We start from the raw sequence: 15,007 nt of genomic DNA, 5'->3' as shown, positions 1-15,007 counted from the left end.
TCTGGATCTCGCTCACATACTCAACTCCCTCAAAGCAACTTCTTACAAAGATGATAACCATTGTTCTTCACCAAAGTTCTCTCTGATAACACTCTCTTACCCCTACTTACCATTGAAAATGCCTCCTTCACTTAAGGCATCTTCCCAGAAGCTCTCAAGTCAGGCCAGATCCTCCCACTCCTAAAGAAATCTTTAGTAAATGCTGCTGACGTTGCCACAACCAGTCCATATTTCACCTACCATTCATCAGCACCATCACTGGAAGCAGTCTGTGTTCCAATTCCACATCACATCAATGCTAACCATCTCCTACACGACTACCAGCCTGGATTCAGATGTCGCTGCAGCATGGAGACAGATGCCTTAAACATCTTAGACTATGCTTACTTGACCACAGATAAAGATAATACCTGCTGCCTCATTTTGCTGGACCTCCCAGCTGCCTTCAATACAGTCGACCACCCCACTCTCACTTGTACCCTTGAGTCTTGAACTGGATTCACTGTCAATGTCCTTCATCAGTTGTCCTCCAACATTACCAACATAACCAATTTGTTCACATGAGCACCTCCCGATCACAAAAGAGCCCAATTCCCTGGGAAGTCCACTTGGGTTCCATACTGTTTCATGTCATTGTCAAAATTTACATGGAGTCTCTTGGTACTCTACTCGCAGGTAACAGCATCAAGAGTCACCAATATGTTGATGACACAGAAGTCTATTTAAAAGTCTCCTTGGTTTCAGACTGCCAAAGCCTCAAACATAAATCAGTCAAAGAGAAGTCCCTGGGTGAGCATTCATGTATGGCCTTATTAAAACTCCATACCTGTATTATCTAAGCACTATCATCGAGCTTGGAAACTAAACCAAAGAATTTAAATTTCCACACTAAAAATAGGAACGTTCACAGTCTTTTTAATAAAAATATATAACAGATTATACACAATAACAAATTAAAATTTCAAAGGGCGATCTTTGAAAAGATATAATAAAAACAGTTAACCAAAGCAATCAATCATCACAGTTCATTACATTTCATTATATATGCACCCAGATTATTAAATCAAATATTAGACGTCAGAATCATTTGAAGCAAAAATCACATGCAGAAAATACATAAAGTTACAATAAAAATAATTTCTATAATGTAAAAAACACAAAGCAATTTTCAACGAACCCCTGCATAACGTGGCTTAATGATATTACTACCACTCTCAATTATTTGATCCAAAGGTCATTAGTTCATAAGGAAGTGACATCAATAGTACTACTTTTATAAGTGTATCAATTGTTCACTGGACCTAGTTTGGATTCTACATGAAACACAAATGCGTCGACGCGTTTCGGTGCGTAGAACAATAGATACTGTAGCACCTTCCTCAGGACTGCCGTTTCTTTGGGGTCACCGGCTTCAAAAGGCTGTTGCTAGAACATCCTTTCTGTGAATATATTTGGAAAAAGCAAGGTATCACTGTTTTTTAATAGTTCACGTCATTATAGAATAGTTTCAAAGTCTTGTCACACATTTAATTATACATCCTCTCTTATATCTTATAGTTTTATCGGTTTGTCACATTTTTATATTAAATGTGAATTTACTTCATTTATTCCATACATGTAGCCTTTCTCCAATAAAAGGTTGTATTTTCGCACTCATAGTATATGCACAATATCTGCGTGGCTCATACAATTTATCTTAAGAGAGCATATCATCATCTAATGTCCCTCCGTTTCCTTTTTTGGTGTGGAAATAGGTCAGGAACTTAGGCCAAATATTCTACTGGGGGCCTTATCTAGGTCTTATCATGATACAGCTTTCATCAGAGTGAACAATTCTTAGTTTTTTAAGGTCTTACCATGTAAGTTTAAGTGCAGGACACCTCTGTTGGCGTAGTTTGGAGTTTCAAGTCCTGGCTTCTAATAGAAATTTCAGATTTCCTAGTGAGGGCATAAAGGATAATCTCAGTTTCGTCATGACATAAGTTCTTTCTCTATTATGTACTAGACAGATGAGGCTATTTACCTCTGTGATCTAAAACAAGGGTAGTGGTATGTTTCTTCTTCTCCTTGTTAGTCTGTCCTGGCACTTTCACTTTTCTTGAGCCAGCTACATAGAGATCTGATCAAAATAAGAAGACATAATGCTATTTCTTGCTCTAATGTGGCTTTGTATCCTATTTTCCTCTTTTCTGAGACCACTAGCCCCTTATCCCCACTTGTATATTTAAGCTAATTACCTTATTTATAAAATGTAGAGAGCGGAGGTAATGAGCTTCTCTCCTATGTCAGTGGTGTATAATGGTACTTCCACTCTTCTCAGTCCGCTGAGTTTCCTATCTGTTTGGACAAGGTATGTCACATTTAGAGTTTTAATGGTGTTGAAAGAGCTGAGTCCCCCTCTATTATACATATTAAATTTCTTCTATTTTACCAACAGTAACACTTTAAACCTGTCTTACCTTAAAAATTATTAAAACTTATTTTGGACGGGCATATATCCACGCAGTTTCATCAGTGAACTGGATATGTCCTGAAAGGATAGATAAACGGACGAATATGTATGTGTTTCTAATGTTCATTTATTAATTACATTAGGTCTCCCCCACTTCGGCTCACTGGTTTTAGTGTCTCTCTGTATAATCTGGTGCTTGATGGGTTAAGCTCTCTATGTACACTTTGGGCTATCCTGCATATCCCAACCCCCCAAATGGGTTAGCGGTGGGTGAACTATCACGAGTATATTATTTTCGCCCTTTACTATTTATTGGCGTTCTGTTTAGTTCTCAGGGACGGGTCGGTCCCCCTCCTAGACCCGCTCGACGGTCACGACTTTACAAAAAAGAGAGACTAGCCCCATGCTCTATCTGGTTGGTGTCCCGCTCTTACCTTTTTCGTTAGAAAATCGAGCTTCTGCCTCGTCCTCTCGCCTTTAACAGGGACCGCAGTCTCTCTTTTTTGTAAAGTCGTGACCGTCGAGCGGGTCTAGGAGGGGGACCGAGCCGGTAAAATACTAAAATGTCAAAAAGCCCCGAGTGTATTGAGATAACTAACAGAGAAGATAACGGGGAGTGCGACAACTTAACTATATAACAGCAAGAGGAGGGTGGACCCGTCCCTGAGAACTAAACAGAACGCCAATAAATAGTAAAGGGCGAAAATAATATACTCGTGATAGTTCACCCACCGCTAACCCATTTGGGGGGTTGGGATATGCAGGATAGCCCAAAGTGTACATAGAGAGCTTAACCCATCAAGCACCAGATTATACAGAGAGACACTAAAACCAGTGAGCCGAAGTGGGGGAGACCTAATGTAATTAATAAATGAACATTAGAAACACATACATATTCGTCCGTTTATCTATCCTTTCAGGACATATCCAGTTCACTGATGAAACTGCGTGGATATATGCCCGTCCAAAATAAGTTTTAATAATTTTTAAGGTAAGACAGGTTTAAAGTGTTACTGTTGGTAAAATAGAAGAAATTTAATATGTATAATAGAGGGGGACTCAGCTCTTTCAACACCATTAAAACTCTAAATGTGACATACCTTGTCCAAACAGATAGGAAACTCAGCGGACTGAGAAGAGTGGAAGTACCATTATACACCACTGACATAGGAGAGAAGCTCATTACCTCCGCTCTCTACATTTTATAAATAAGGTAATTAGCTTAAATATACAAGTGGGGATAAGGGGCTAGTGGTCTCAGAAAAGAGGAAAATAGGATACAAAGCCACATTAGAGCAAGAAATAGCATTATGTCTTCTTATTTTGATCAGATCTCTATGTAGCTGGCTCAAGAAAAGTGAAAGTGCCAGGACAGACTAACAAGGAGAAGAAGAAACATACCACTACCCTTGTTTTAGATCACAGAGGTAAATAGCCTCATCTGTCTAGTACATAATAGAGAAAGAACTTATGTCATGACGAAACTGAGATTATCCTTTATGCCCTCACTAGGAAATCTGAAATTTCTATTAGAAGCCAGGACTTGAAACTCCAAACTACGCCAACAGAGGTGTCCTGCACTTAAACTTACATGGTAGGACCTTAAAAAACTAAGAATTGTTCACTCTGATGAAAGCTGTATCATGATAAGACCTAGATAAGGCCCCCAGTAGAATATTTGGCCTAAGTTCCTGACCTATTTCCACACCAAAAAAGGAAACGGAGGGACATTAGATGATGATATGCTCTCTTAAGATAAATTGTATGAGCCACGCAGATATTGTGCATATACTATGAGTGCGAAAATACAACCTTTTATTGGAGAAAGGCTACATGTATGGAATAAATGAAGTAAATTCACATTTAATATAAAAATGTGACAAACCGATAAAACTATAAGATATAAGAGAGGATGTATAATTAAATGTGTGACAAGACTTTGAAACTATTCTATAATGACGTGAACTATTAAAAAACAGTGATACCTTGCTTTTTCCAAATATATTCACAGAAAGGATGTTCTAGCAACAGCCTTTTGAAGCCGGTGACCCCAAAGAAACGGCAGTCCTGAGGAAGGTGCTACAGTATCTATTGTTCTACGCACCGAAACGCGTCGACGCATTTGTGTTTCATGTAGAATCCAAACTAGGTCCAGTGAACAATTGATACACTTATAAAAGTAGTACTATTGATGTCACTTCCTTATGAACTAATGACCTTTGGATCAAATAATTGAGAGTGGTAGTAATATCATTAAGCCACGTTATGCAGGGGTTCGTTGAAAATTGCTTTGTGTTTTTTACATTATAGAAATTATTTTTATTGTAACTTTATGTATTTTCTGCATGCGATTTTTGCTTCAAATGATTCTGACGTCTAATATTTGATTTAATAATCTGGGTGCATATATAATGAAATGTAATGAACTGTGATGATTGATTGCTTTGGTTAACTGTTTTTATTATATCTTTTCAAAGATCGCCCTTTGAAATTTTAATTTGTTATTGTGTATAATCTGTTATATATTTTTATTAAAAAGACTGTGAACGTTCCTATTTTTAGTGTGGAAATTTAAATTCTTTGGTTTAGTTTCCAAGCTCGATGATAGAGTGCTTAGATAATACAGGTATGGAGTTTTAATAAGGCCATACATGAATGCTCACCCAGGGACTTCTCTTTGACTGATTGTCAGTGTACCCTGTTCCCTGGTGATAGTGGGGTACTCTCTCTCTAGATATCAAACATAAATCATCCAGACCTGGCTATCCAGTGCCTACATGAAGCTCATCCCTCCCCAAGTCAGAATTCATGCTATTTTCTAAGGATAACAAACAAGTTACAGCACAAACCTGGCTCAATGACATGAACCTTGATGACTGAATCCCAGCTTTCACCGAATGCCAAGTCACTTGGATTCACCCTGAACACCAACTTCACCCTCAACAAACACATTGTCAGACAGACGAACGATGGCCAGGTACCACCTCTCTCTTCCAAATCAAGTAAAACCATTTCTTCCACAAAGTGACTTCCGAACTGCTGTTCAAGCCCTCGCACTCACATAGCTGGACACTTGTAATGCTCTACAACATGGCCTCATCGACGGCTTATTGGCATCCCTTAAGTGCAGCTTACACGCCGCAGCACGTATCATCCAGGTCAGAAGAAATATGATCACATCCACCCCCTACCCTGATGGAACTCCACTGACTCCCCTTGACGTCCCGCACCATCTTCAAAACCAGCTGCAATAACTACAAAGCCATCACAACCAGCAACCCCGCATATCTTGCAAACAAGATCACCATCTCTGGTGTTTCTCGGTATACAAGCAACCAGGACACCATCAGACTGCAGGCCTTTTCCATCTATGCAACAATGATCTGGAACTACATCTCCATATTCATCAGGATTGTCCCAACACTGCTTCAGTTTAGGAAAGAGGAGGACTCACCTTTTTAAAGAACACTACACTACACTACAATGCATTAACTGCCCTCAACCCATTTGCCTCTCCTATTACTCAATGACTTTATACTTGCCTTTGACCATTTACAGAGCCTTTTGGCTAAGTTGGAGCTATAAAAATACCATATACATAAATGTCACCGTGCACTGTTACTGAGAGTGGAGTAATATTCAACAGACACCATAATTGGTGCAACATAAACATAAACCCTTTGCTGCTCTTCCCTTAGGAAGCTGCAGTTGCATATTTTGTGTGCTTTTGTAATAGTGCTATCATGTCAAAGTACCGTATTATTTAAGACTCTGAGTGATGACAACCAGATGCATCAGCTCACCATAGCAGGAAATAACATCAAATCACCCGCCTCCCACTGTGACAACATGACCTCTACTAGAAACAATTCTCAAGGAAAAAAACCACAGTACATGTTTATTCAAAGAATGTAGGTCATACGTTCATCCCACAGACACCAAAGAGCTTCACTTGCTTCCTTTCACTACATCCTGTAGGAAACGCCCTTAAAAGGGAGCATGGGACCTGGAAAAGGATCTGGAAACCTTTCACAACCATAACACAGAAATGGCCATGACAAGTGTTTCATTAGTTACAAAGAAGATAACCTTTTAAATTCTTTACCAGACATTTACTGCATCTCAAAATTGAAGTGTATAGATGAATTGGCATATTTAGGCATCGCCTATAAGACCGCACATTCACTGTATGTTGGGAGATGTACTGTATGCTTACAGCAGGCTTAGATCCCGACCATTACTGACCATTGGTTGGTCCTAATGTCACTCTCATTTGCATGTTTCTTATTAATTAGCTTAGGTGGGCTTTACTACCTCGTCGTATGTTCATCCTTCCCCTGGAGCATGGACGCATTACTTGTGTCCTTCCACTGCACATTTCAGGTACTACTTTTTTCTTTTTAAGTACTCCCCTAGAGTGCATATATTTTCCATACGTCTTCCTCGTGTTCTTCTCCCTCTCTGCTGCGCCTATGCTTATGTTTCCTTCTCACTGACCCTCCCATGATGCCTTTACCCTTGTGTTTCTCACCCAGCCAGATGTTATTTTCTTGCTCATGTTATCCTCTCGAGTTATACCTTGCTTTCTCATCCATTTTCTTTCCCCCTCACTCCATATTGCTCTTTTGTCCAGTTGCTTTCTCCCCACCACATATTGCTCTCTCAATTTGCTTCTCCCCCACCAGCACCCTCCATGTTGCTTAACTTCCCTCACGTCCTCTACGCTGCTTCTCACTACTTGCGCTCCCTATATTGATTCCACAGGCCGCCATGTGTTGCTTCACACAACCCATCTTGCTTCACCCCTAACCCCCTGCTTCTTCTTGTTTTTTGTCTGCCGTAAAAAAAAAGAAAAGAAGTAGATCCATAACTTTGTGGGCTACGTATGCTTGTTGTGAGCACCTACTAAAGAACATGTTTTTTTTTCTCTTTCTAAACCATGCTGCACACCATCAAGGTTAACAACTTCGGCAAAATCAACTGGTCCCAAAGGCGAGACCTACTGGCTTTGCTAACGCTTGTTTGTAATTGAGCTCTCTGCCAACATGTGGCTCAAATAAACATAACTCAAAAATAAATAAGAGTCTGCACGCAAATTTCAGATCACCCCACAATGAGACCTCAAATCACAGCGCCCGTACATCATCCAAGAATTAGCCACATCTGTTTCAACATCACATATACATTTATAAATAAAGTAAAACTCATGACACGACCCAGCTGCAGAGAAACAAAAGCGAGCACGGCTAAGCAAACATACCCACGGTCTTCCACAGTTGCCTCTTTGAGATGGATGTACGTTTCCGGGAAGATGCCCTACGAGAAGAAAATAGCAATGGTCATATTATCAACATCAAGCAGCTGTACAAAAGAATCACAGCAAAGGAACCTCTAGGAAAGCCACCGAGAAGGTCGGATCACTGGTCTGCTCTGACATGAATCCATCCAGAGTTGCAATGAAAAACCGGAATAAAGCAATGACCAACCTCACTCTGGCGGGTAGGCTACATTCAATGTTGATTCAAATCAAAGTGAAAGTTATCCGATATTTTTGGGGACCCGGACAGGATCGAGGCTCTAAGATTAAAAGTCTGACAAAGTTCATGCACTAAACCTGGACTGGACCTTCTTGGAAAAACAAAGTCGGTCTGGTGCTGCTGCGCCTCCGATTGTCGTGCCAGAGATGTCAAGTTAGAGGCTGTCACTAAAAAGTCAGCTTTAGCTACAGACCAGTTGATAAACGATCACTGCCCAGACTGGTGTTGATGCAATAATTATAAACTTTAGTCTTTCTCCACGATGCCATATAAACATGTGTCAAAGTGAGGTAACCCCAAGATCTAGTTATCTGTGGCCAATGACCAGAATTACACTTGACACGTAGACAACTTACCATTAAGCGTAGCGATGACAAAAATGATAACATTCAGTACCTGAGGCAGCAATCCTCAGTGCTGGTACACGGATTTTGGCTAGTTTAGGAAAATGATGGGCATGACAGCCCATGGTAATTCGGCCAAAATTTGCATTCTGTTGCATCCTTACTGATGAGGCTGTCACATTCTAGGATCGTTCTTTAGCAGGCTTCAGTGATCCCGAAGGGAAAGGTAAGCGTTATGTATGCCAACCTGCTGCCTCCACCCCAGTGTTAAGCATGGACAAAAGAGTGGGCCAAGATTCAGGAGATCGAGTCAATCAAATAAGCCAGGGGATGTCTCCTGCAGTGATTCTTTGACAGTAGAAAGAGAAGCCAATCTCTTTAGTCAGACATGGTCAAGAACTAAATTCTTTCTGGTGCCTGATGACTATGATATCCGTAATGACACTACCTTATGCTGTCATCTTATATAGCCTTATAGCCCGCCGTAGTCAATCAATCAATCAGCACATTTATATAGCGCACTACTCACCCGGAGGGTCTCAAGGCGCTGGGGGGGGGGTCCGCTACAGCCAGGTCTTGAGCTGCTTTCTGAAGGCGAGGTGGTCTTGGGTCAAGCGGAGGTGGGTCGGGAGGGTGTTCCAGGTCTTGGCGACCAGGTAGGAGAAGGATCTTCCTCCTGTGGTGGCTCTTCGGATGCGAGGGACGGCGGCGAGGGCGTTGCTGGTTGATCGGAGCTGACGAGTGGGGGTGTAGAAGTTGAGGCGGCTGTTGAGGTATCTTGGGCCTTGGTTGTGTAGGGCTTTGTGTGCGTGGGTGAGGAGGCGGAAGGTGATTCTCTTGTTGACCGGGAGCCAGTGCAGGTCTCTCAGGTGTCCGGAGATGTGGCCGTGTCGGGGGACGTCGAGGATGAGTCTTGCTGAGGCGTTCTGGATCCGCTGGAGTCTCTTCTGGAGCTTGGCGGTGGTTCCGGCATAGAGGGCGTTGCCGTAGTCCAGTCGGCTGGTGACGAGGGCCTGGGTGACCGTCTTCCTGGTCTCGGTGGGGATCCAGCTGAAGATCTTACATAGCATGCGCAGGATGTTGAAGCATGACGAGGAGACGGCGTTGACTTGTTTGGCCATGGAGAGGGAGGAGTCCAAGATGAAGCCCAGGTTGCGTGCGTGGTCCGTTGGTTTGGGTGCGCTGCCCAGGGCGGGGGGCCACCAGGAGTCGTCCCAGGCGGAGGGCGAGGATCCCAGGATGAGGACTTCCGTCTTATCTGAGTTCAGTTTCAGGCGGCTGTTCATCATCCACTCGGCTACGTCTTTCATCCCTTCGTGTAGGTTGGCTCTGGCGGTGGCGGTGTCGTTGGTGAGCGAGAGGATCAGCTGGGTGTCTTCGGCGTAGGAGATGATGTTGAGGTTGTGTTGGCGTGCGATGGCCGCAAGGGGGCTCATGTATACATTGAAGAGGGTGGGGCTGAGCGAGGAGCCCTGTGGGACACCGCAGATGACTCCGGTGGCTTCTGATCTGAATGGTGGTAGGCGGACTCTCAGTGTTCTTCCGGCGAGGAAGGAGATGATCCATTCTAGTGCCTTCTCCTGGATTCCAACGTTGCTGAGACGCTGCACTAGGGTGCGGTGGCAGACAGTGTCGAACGCCGCGGAGAGGTCCAGGAGGATGAGGGCCGCTGTTTCTCCGTTGTCGAGCAGGGCTCGGATGTCGTCGGTGGCTGCGATGAGGGCGGTCTCGGTGCTGTGGTTGGCCCGGAAGCCAGACTGCGAGAGGTCGAGGGATCCGTTCGTCTCGAGGAAGGCGGCCAGCTGCTTGTTGACGGTCTTCTCGATGACTTTGGCCGGGAACGGGAGGAGCGAGATGGGGCGGTAGTTTTTGAGTTCGGTGGGGTCTGCTGATGGTTTCTTCAGTAGAGCGCTGAGTTCGGCGTGCTTCCAGCTCTCCGGGAAGGTGGCTGTGTCAAAGGAGGTGTTGATGATGTCTCGTAGATGGGGTGCGATGATGGAGTCGGCCTTGTTGAAGACGTGGTGAGGGCAGGGGTCGGTGGGTTATACCGGCCATTAAAGACCCACTCCAATGTTAAAGGTCCAAGCCAAAGGCGAGGACCTTAAACAAGGGAGAGGAACTTTAATGCTGGTATAGCCCAGTTAAGGAAGGCTATTAGAATATTCCACCAGTACAGGGCAGAATGTTCCAACAAATAAAACAAAGGTCTCACGCAGCCCGAGAGGATTGAAATCCCCTCAAGCAGCATGAGGCCTGTGTTCACAGCAACATCTGTGAACATCAACATTGGAATGTTGGAGTTCCGGGCTTCTACTAGCCATTAGAAGCCTGGGGCACTCCATTGTTTTCAGTGGAGCTCCCAACATTCCAATGTTCAAATCTGCATAAAATAACAGCATAAGATTTCAATTCCCTGAGGCCTTCAGCTCGAGCCTTTAACACTGGAGTGGGCCTTTGATAGATGGTATAGTCCGCTACGACTGACTATAAGGCTATATTAAAGCCAAGACATTCACTTGCTATGCTGGTTCACAGAACAAAGCTTTGGCTGATAATGGCAGACAATTTGGCAACTAAAGGGTGCGCTCCCTTAAAGAGCTAGATTTATCATATCAAAATTACATTTTTGTAACAACAAAGCCAATCCTGGGTGACTGGCAGACAGCTGGTAGGCATTAATTTTGACCCTTTTTCCGATTATATCTAGACCATGTAAGTGCACAGTTATTTCGTGTGGCTGTAATGAGAGTCAATCGGGATTTATCCACTGACTCATTCTTGCATTCACCCACTTACACAACCACAACAAAACACACACAAAGTCAACAACATATGCAAGAAAAATTAAAAGAATAATCATGGAAAAAAGAAAACATGATGCTGCATAAGTATGGCTCATGCATGCTTACAATAGGCTTTAACAAACGCTTTTCACAATAAATATGCCTGGCCTAATGCCTTTGTCATAACTTTAAACACATCATACTGATGACATCCGACACCACAATTTTTCCCAATGATGTCTAAGACAAGTGGCCTGCTATCATAACCTACTGAGAGCGTAAGCTTCCCCCCAAGATGGCCACGAGGCATACAGTCATGATATTACAAATATATACAGAATTACTTGTGCCTAAATAAACTTCTTTCTCTATTAAGAGTATCTAACAAGGATGATCACAGCACAAATTTTCAGCACCCGCAGTTTATCAGAGGGGGTAACCAACACCAAAACCCTTGTTTACTACAGTAATTTTGCGATTACGTGTCGCAAAATGCTGCTCTATAGGCTTTAATCCAGAGCAATACCAATCTAGGTTCAAATGCCTTTTGACATTTACATATGCATTTCATAAGAAATGTCAGGCCCACTCCCTTTTGTTAAGAAGTAGAGTATAGAAAACAGATCAAACCTGTAGTTGCTATCGTCGGCAAGACATCATAACTAAAGCAGACCTTCTGTATTGAGCATAAGTATCTCAGAAGGTAAAATGTGCAATAAAACAACTAATTTTTTCAGTGAAAAGTACACAACTTCTGCCCAATGAAATTCTGTACTCAGGGAAATTAACATGTAGGTGGAACCAATTACACGCTCTCATGTAGAGTTTGCTGACAGCTGCACTGTGAGATAAAATGTGGTTTGGGAAAAGAGAACAGAGAAAAGGAGACTGTCAAAGAAACCTTGTTAAAATTCAAATGGCTGGCATAGAGTGCATTAACAGTATGAGCTAATTCTCATAGGGATGTGGAGTTCCCATAAACGCAAAGAGTTCACTGACCTTTAAAAACGCACAGGAACACGTCCTTATTATGAACCACAGACTAGACAGAGCTCTGCGTTATTTAAACTGAGTAAAACGGATGCCAAGTAGTAACCACGTTTTACTGTTCCCCTCTAAATTACTTTGCCATTTATATGTATTTTTTTAGGGCCTAGCTTTGGTTTTTACTTGGTCTCTGGAGCGTAGTTCGATATTAACTCAGTTCAAGTGCTCAGTTGCTTACTCCCTGCATACAAGAACGCAGCACACTTACTTATTGTTGTTGCACTATGCTGTGGATATCAGGGTATAAAACAGGCATGCGGATTAAAAAAATACACGGATTGGCAAAGCCAGTAGGTCTGGCCTTAGCAGACATGCAAAATAAAACAAATAATATCTACAAAAAAAGATATATAAAACTGACGGGGAGAACCTGCAGCCAATGGGCATCAGCCCTGACACCAATATGCACCCCTTTTCAAGTCTCTGTACACCTGTGATCAGGCATTTAAGCTGCACGACCCACTGTCCCATGTTGTGTGCGGTTGTGGGCAGAAGCATATCTCAATGACACTTGTACAGATCAGTGTATGGTAAGGGGTGATCTAAAGTCCATGAATGTATGTATTTTTATTATGAATGGCATGGACCACATAATGCAAGCAAGACTGCTAAAGCTGTCGGACTCTAGGAAACACCTACAATTATGACTTCTCTTTGGAAATCTGTTTATTTGCGTTTTTTTATTGACACTGTGATTTAAATTCTACAAAATGTATTGCTAGAAAAATGGCCTTTGTTTTGGATGGACGCCTCTCAGACACAGCGTCACAGATCACTGATGAGAAAACACTTACCCTATGAGACTTATTTCGAAGAGTGTATCCTCTGTACCAACCTGAAAACAAAGAAAAGGAGCACACATTATTGCAAATGTACAGACTATATCTGTTCTGCATGCATATATGCAAACAGAAATTTACAGCATATCCCTCTGTATATAAGCATTTATTTTCGCTATAGAAATGTACCTATCTTTGTGTAATGCTTTGGAAAAACATGTAGAATAATTATGTTTAACAAAAACAAAAAAAAATGTAAGTACAATAACACTTGAAAACCGGAGTTTATCTGGTGCGTCTTTGGTCTACAAGTACTTGCTTCCATTGTGCATCTATGTACTTTCCATGTACTTGGATCTGTGTGTCTGTTACTTTTCTCCTGGAAAACCATATCCACTGCACTACACTATTTCTCATCCTGTACTTCTATCAATATCTTTAATCTACATATACCTGCCTCCTTTATGCATCTATATACTTTCAATGTACTTATGGATCTATATATTTATCACTTTCTTCCAATTTAGCATTTCCAATGCACTACCCTATTTCTCAGCATATACTGCTCTCAATATATCTTCTAGCGCAACTTTTGACTCATCTCAAACTTCTTTCTGCTACTCTTTCCAATGCACTGCCTCATTTCTCACCCTATACTTCTATCAATATATCCTCTACATCCAAGCTCTCAATTATTCCAAACCCCATACCCCTACTATGTCCCCAAAATAACCCTTTCTAGACTCTCCCCTACCCCTCCTTGCATCATTTGAAACATTTTACTATATCGATCCCCCAAAACAAACCTTTCTAAACTCTTTCCTCTGACTCTTCCCCTCCACAACCCCTTTTTACTCATCCAAAAGCCTCCTCCTACTGCTATGACCTCGAAAAAAAGAAATCTAAATCATCACTATCCCTCCACTATCCTTTTCAATCAAAATAACAGACTAACATGTTCACTTCTCAAATTTCAAACTCCACTATACTAATTCACCACAAATCCTTTATGGGTTCCAGAGCATCTTGCTACTTGCCAATAAAGCGCTACAACACCCCATCAGGGTTACAAGCGCTATATAAATGCAAACCTTTTTATCTTTTCTACCCCTCCTCAACCCTTCTCAATCCAAATAACTGATTAACATATCCACCACTCAAATTACTTTCATATTTCACTATGCTAATTCAACACTAATCCTTACGGGTTCTAGAGTAGCAAGCTACTCGCCAAAAAAGCGCTTCAAAACCCCATCAGGGGTAGCAAGCACTATATAAATACAAGCCTCTTTCCCTTTTCTATCCCGCTGCCTACCCTTCTCTATCCAAATAACTGAATAACATATCCACCACTCAAATTACTTCATATTTCCCTATACTAATTTTCAACACTAATCCTTTATGGGTTCCGGAATGCGTGCTACTTACCAGAAAAGCGCTTCAATACCGAATCAGGGGTAACAGGCACTTTATGAATGCAAACCTTTCTTCCCCTTCCATCCCTCCGCTATCCTTCTCACTCCGAATAACTGACTAATATCCACCACTCAAATTACTTTCATATTTCACCATACAAATTCACCACTAATCCTTTATGGGTTTCCAGAGTAGCGTGCTACTTTCCAAAAAAAATGCTTTAACACCCCATCAGGGGTAACAAGCGCTATATAAATACAAACCTTTCTTTCCTCTTCTATCCTTCCGCTATCCTTCCGAATCCAAATAACTGACTAACCTATCCACCACTTCAATTACTTCATATTTCACCACACTAATTCAACACTAATCCTTTATGGGTTCCAGAGTAGCATTCTACTCGCCGAAAAAGCGCTTCGCCGCCTCGTGAGGGGTAGTAAGCGCTATATAAATGCAATTACAATACAATATATCAGTGTCACAACAAACACAGGTTAACCAGACAAATGACTTCTTATGTCCAAAGGCATGGAGTTTTGTGCCTGTCGATTTGTATTTACATTTCTAAATACTTTAATGTCATTTAGAACCATGGCCTGCAATGAAACTGGTGTACACAACAGCAAGACGCTCCCCTCATGCGGTCACC

At 42.1% G+C, this 15,007-nt stretch overlaps 1 protein-coding gene across 1 annotated transcript in view; it reads right to left on the bottom strand.

Moving 5' to 3' along the window:
• DOCK5 (dedicator of cytokinesis 5) overlaps positions 1–15,007 on the bottom strand; it is an 852,732-nt gene that overhangs the window by 590,380 nt on the left and 247,345 nt on the right. The window contains exons 3-4 of the mRNA XM_078666602.1: positions 12,958–12,998; positions 7,713–7,768 (exon numbers count right to left, since the gene is read on the bottom strand). Of these exons, the coding sequence (XP_078522728.1) occupies positions 7,713–7,768; positions 12,958–12,998 (97 nt within the window). The remainder of the gene's footprint in view (positions 1–7,712; positions 7,769–12,957; positions 12,999–15,007) is intronic.

This window comes from Lissotriton helveticus, chromosome 11 (assembly GCF_964261635.1).
Source record: "Lissotriton helveticus chromosome 11, aLisHel1.1, whole genome shotgun sequence".
NCBI lineage: Eukaryota > Metazoa > Chordata > Amphibia > Caudata > Salamandridae > Lissotriton > Lissotriton helveticus.
Note: the sequence above shows the minus strand (reverse complement) of the source record. Positions and strands in the feature narration are given on the sequence as shown.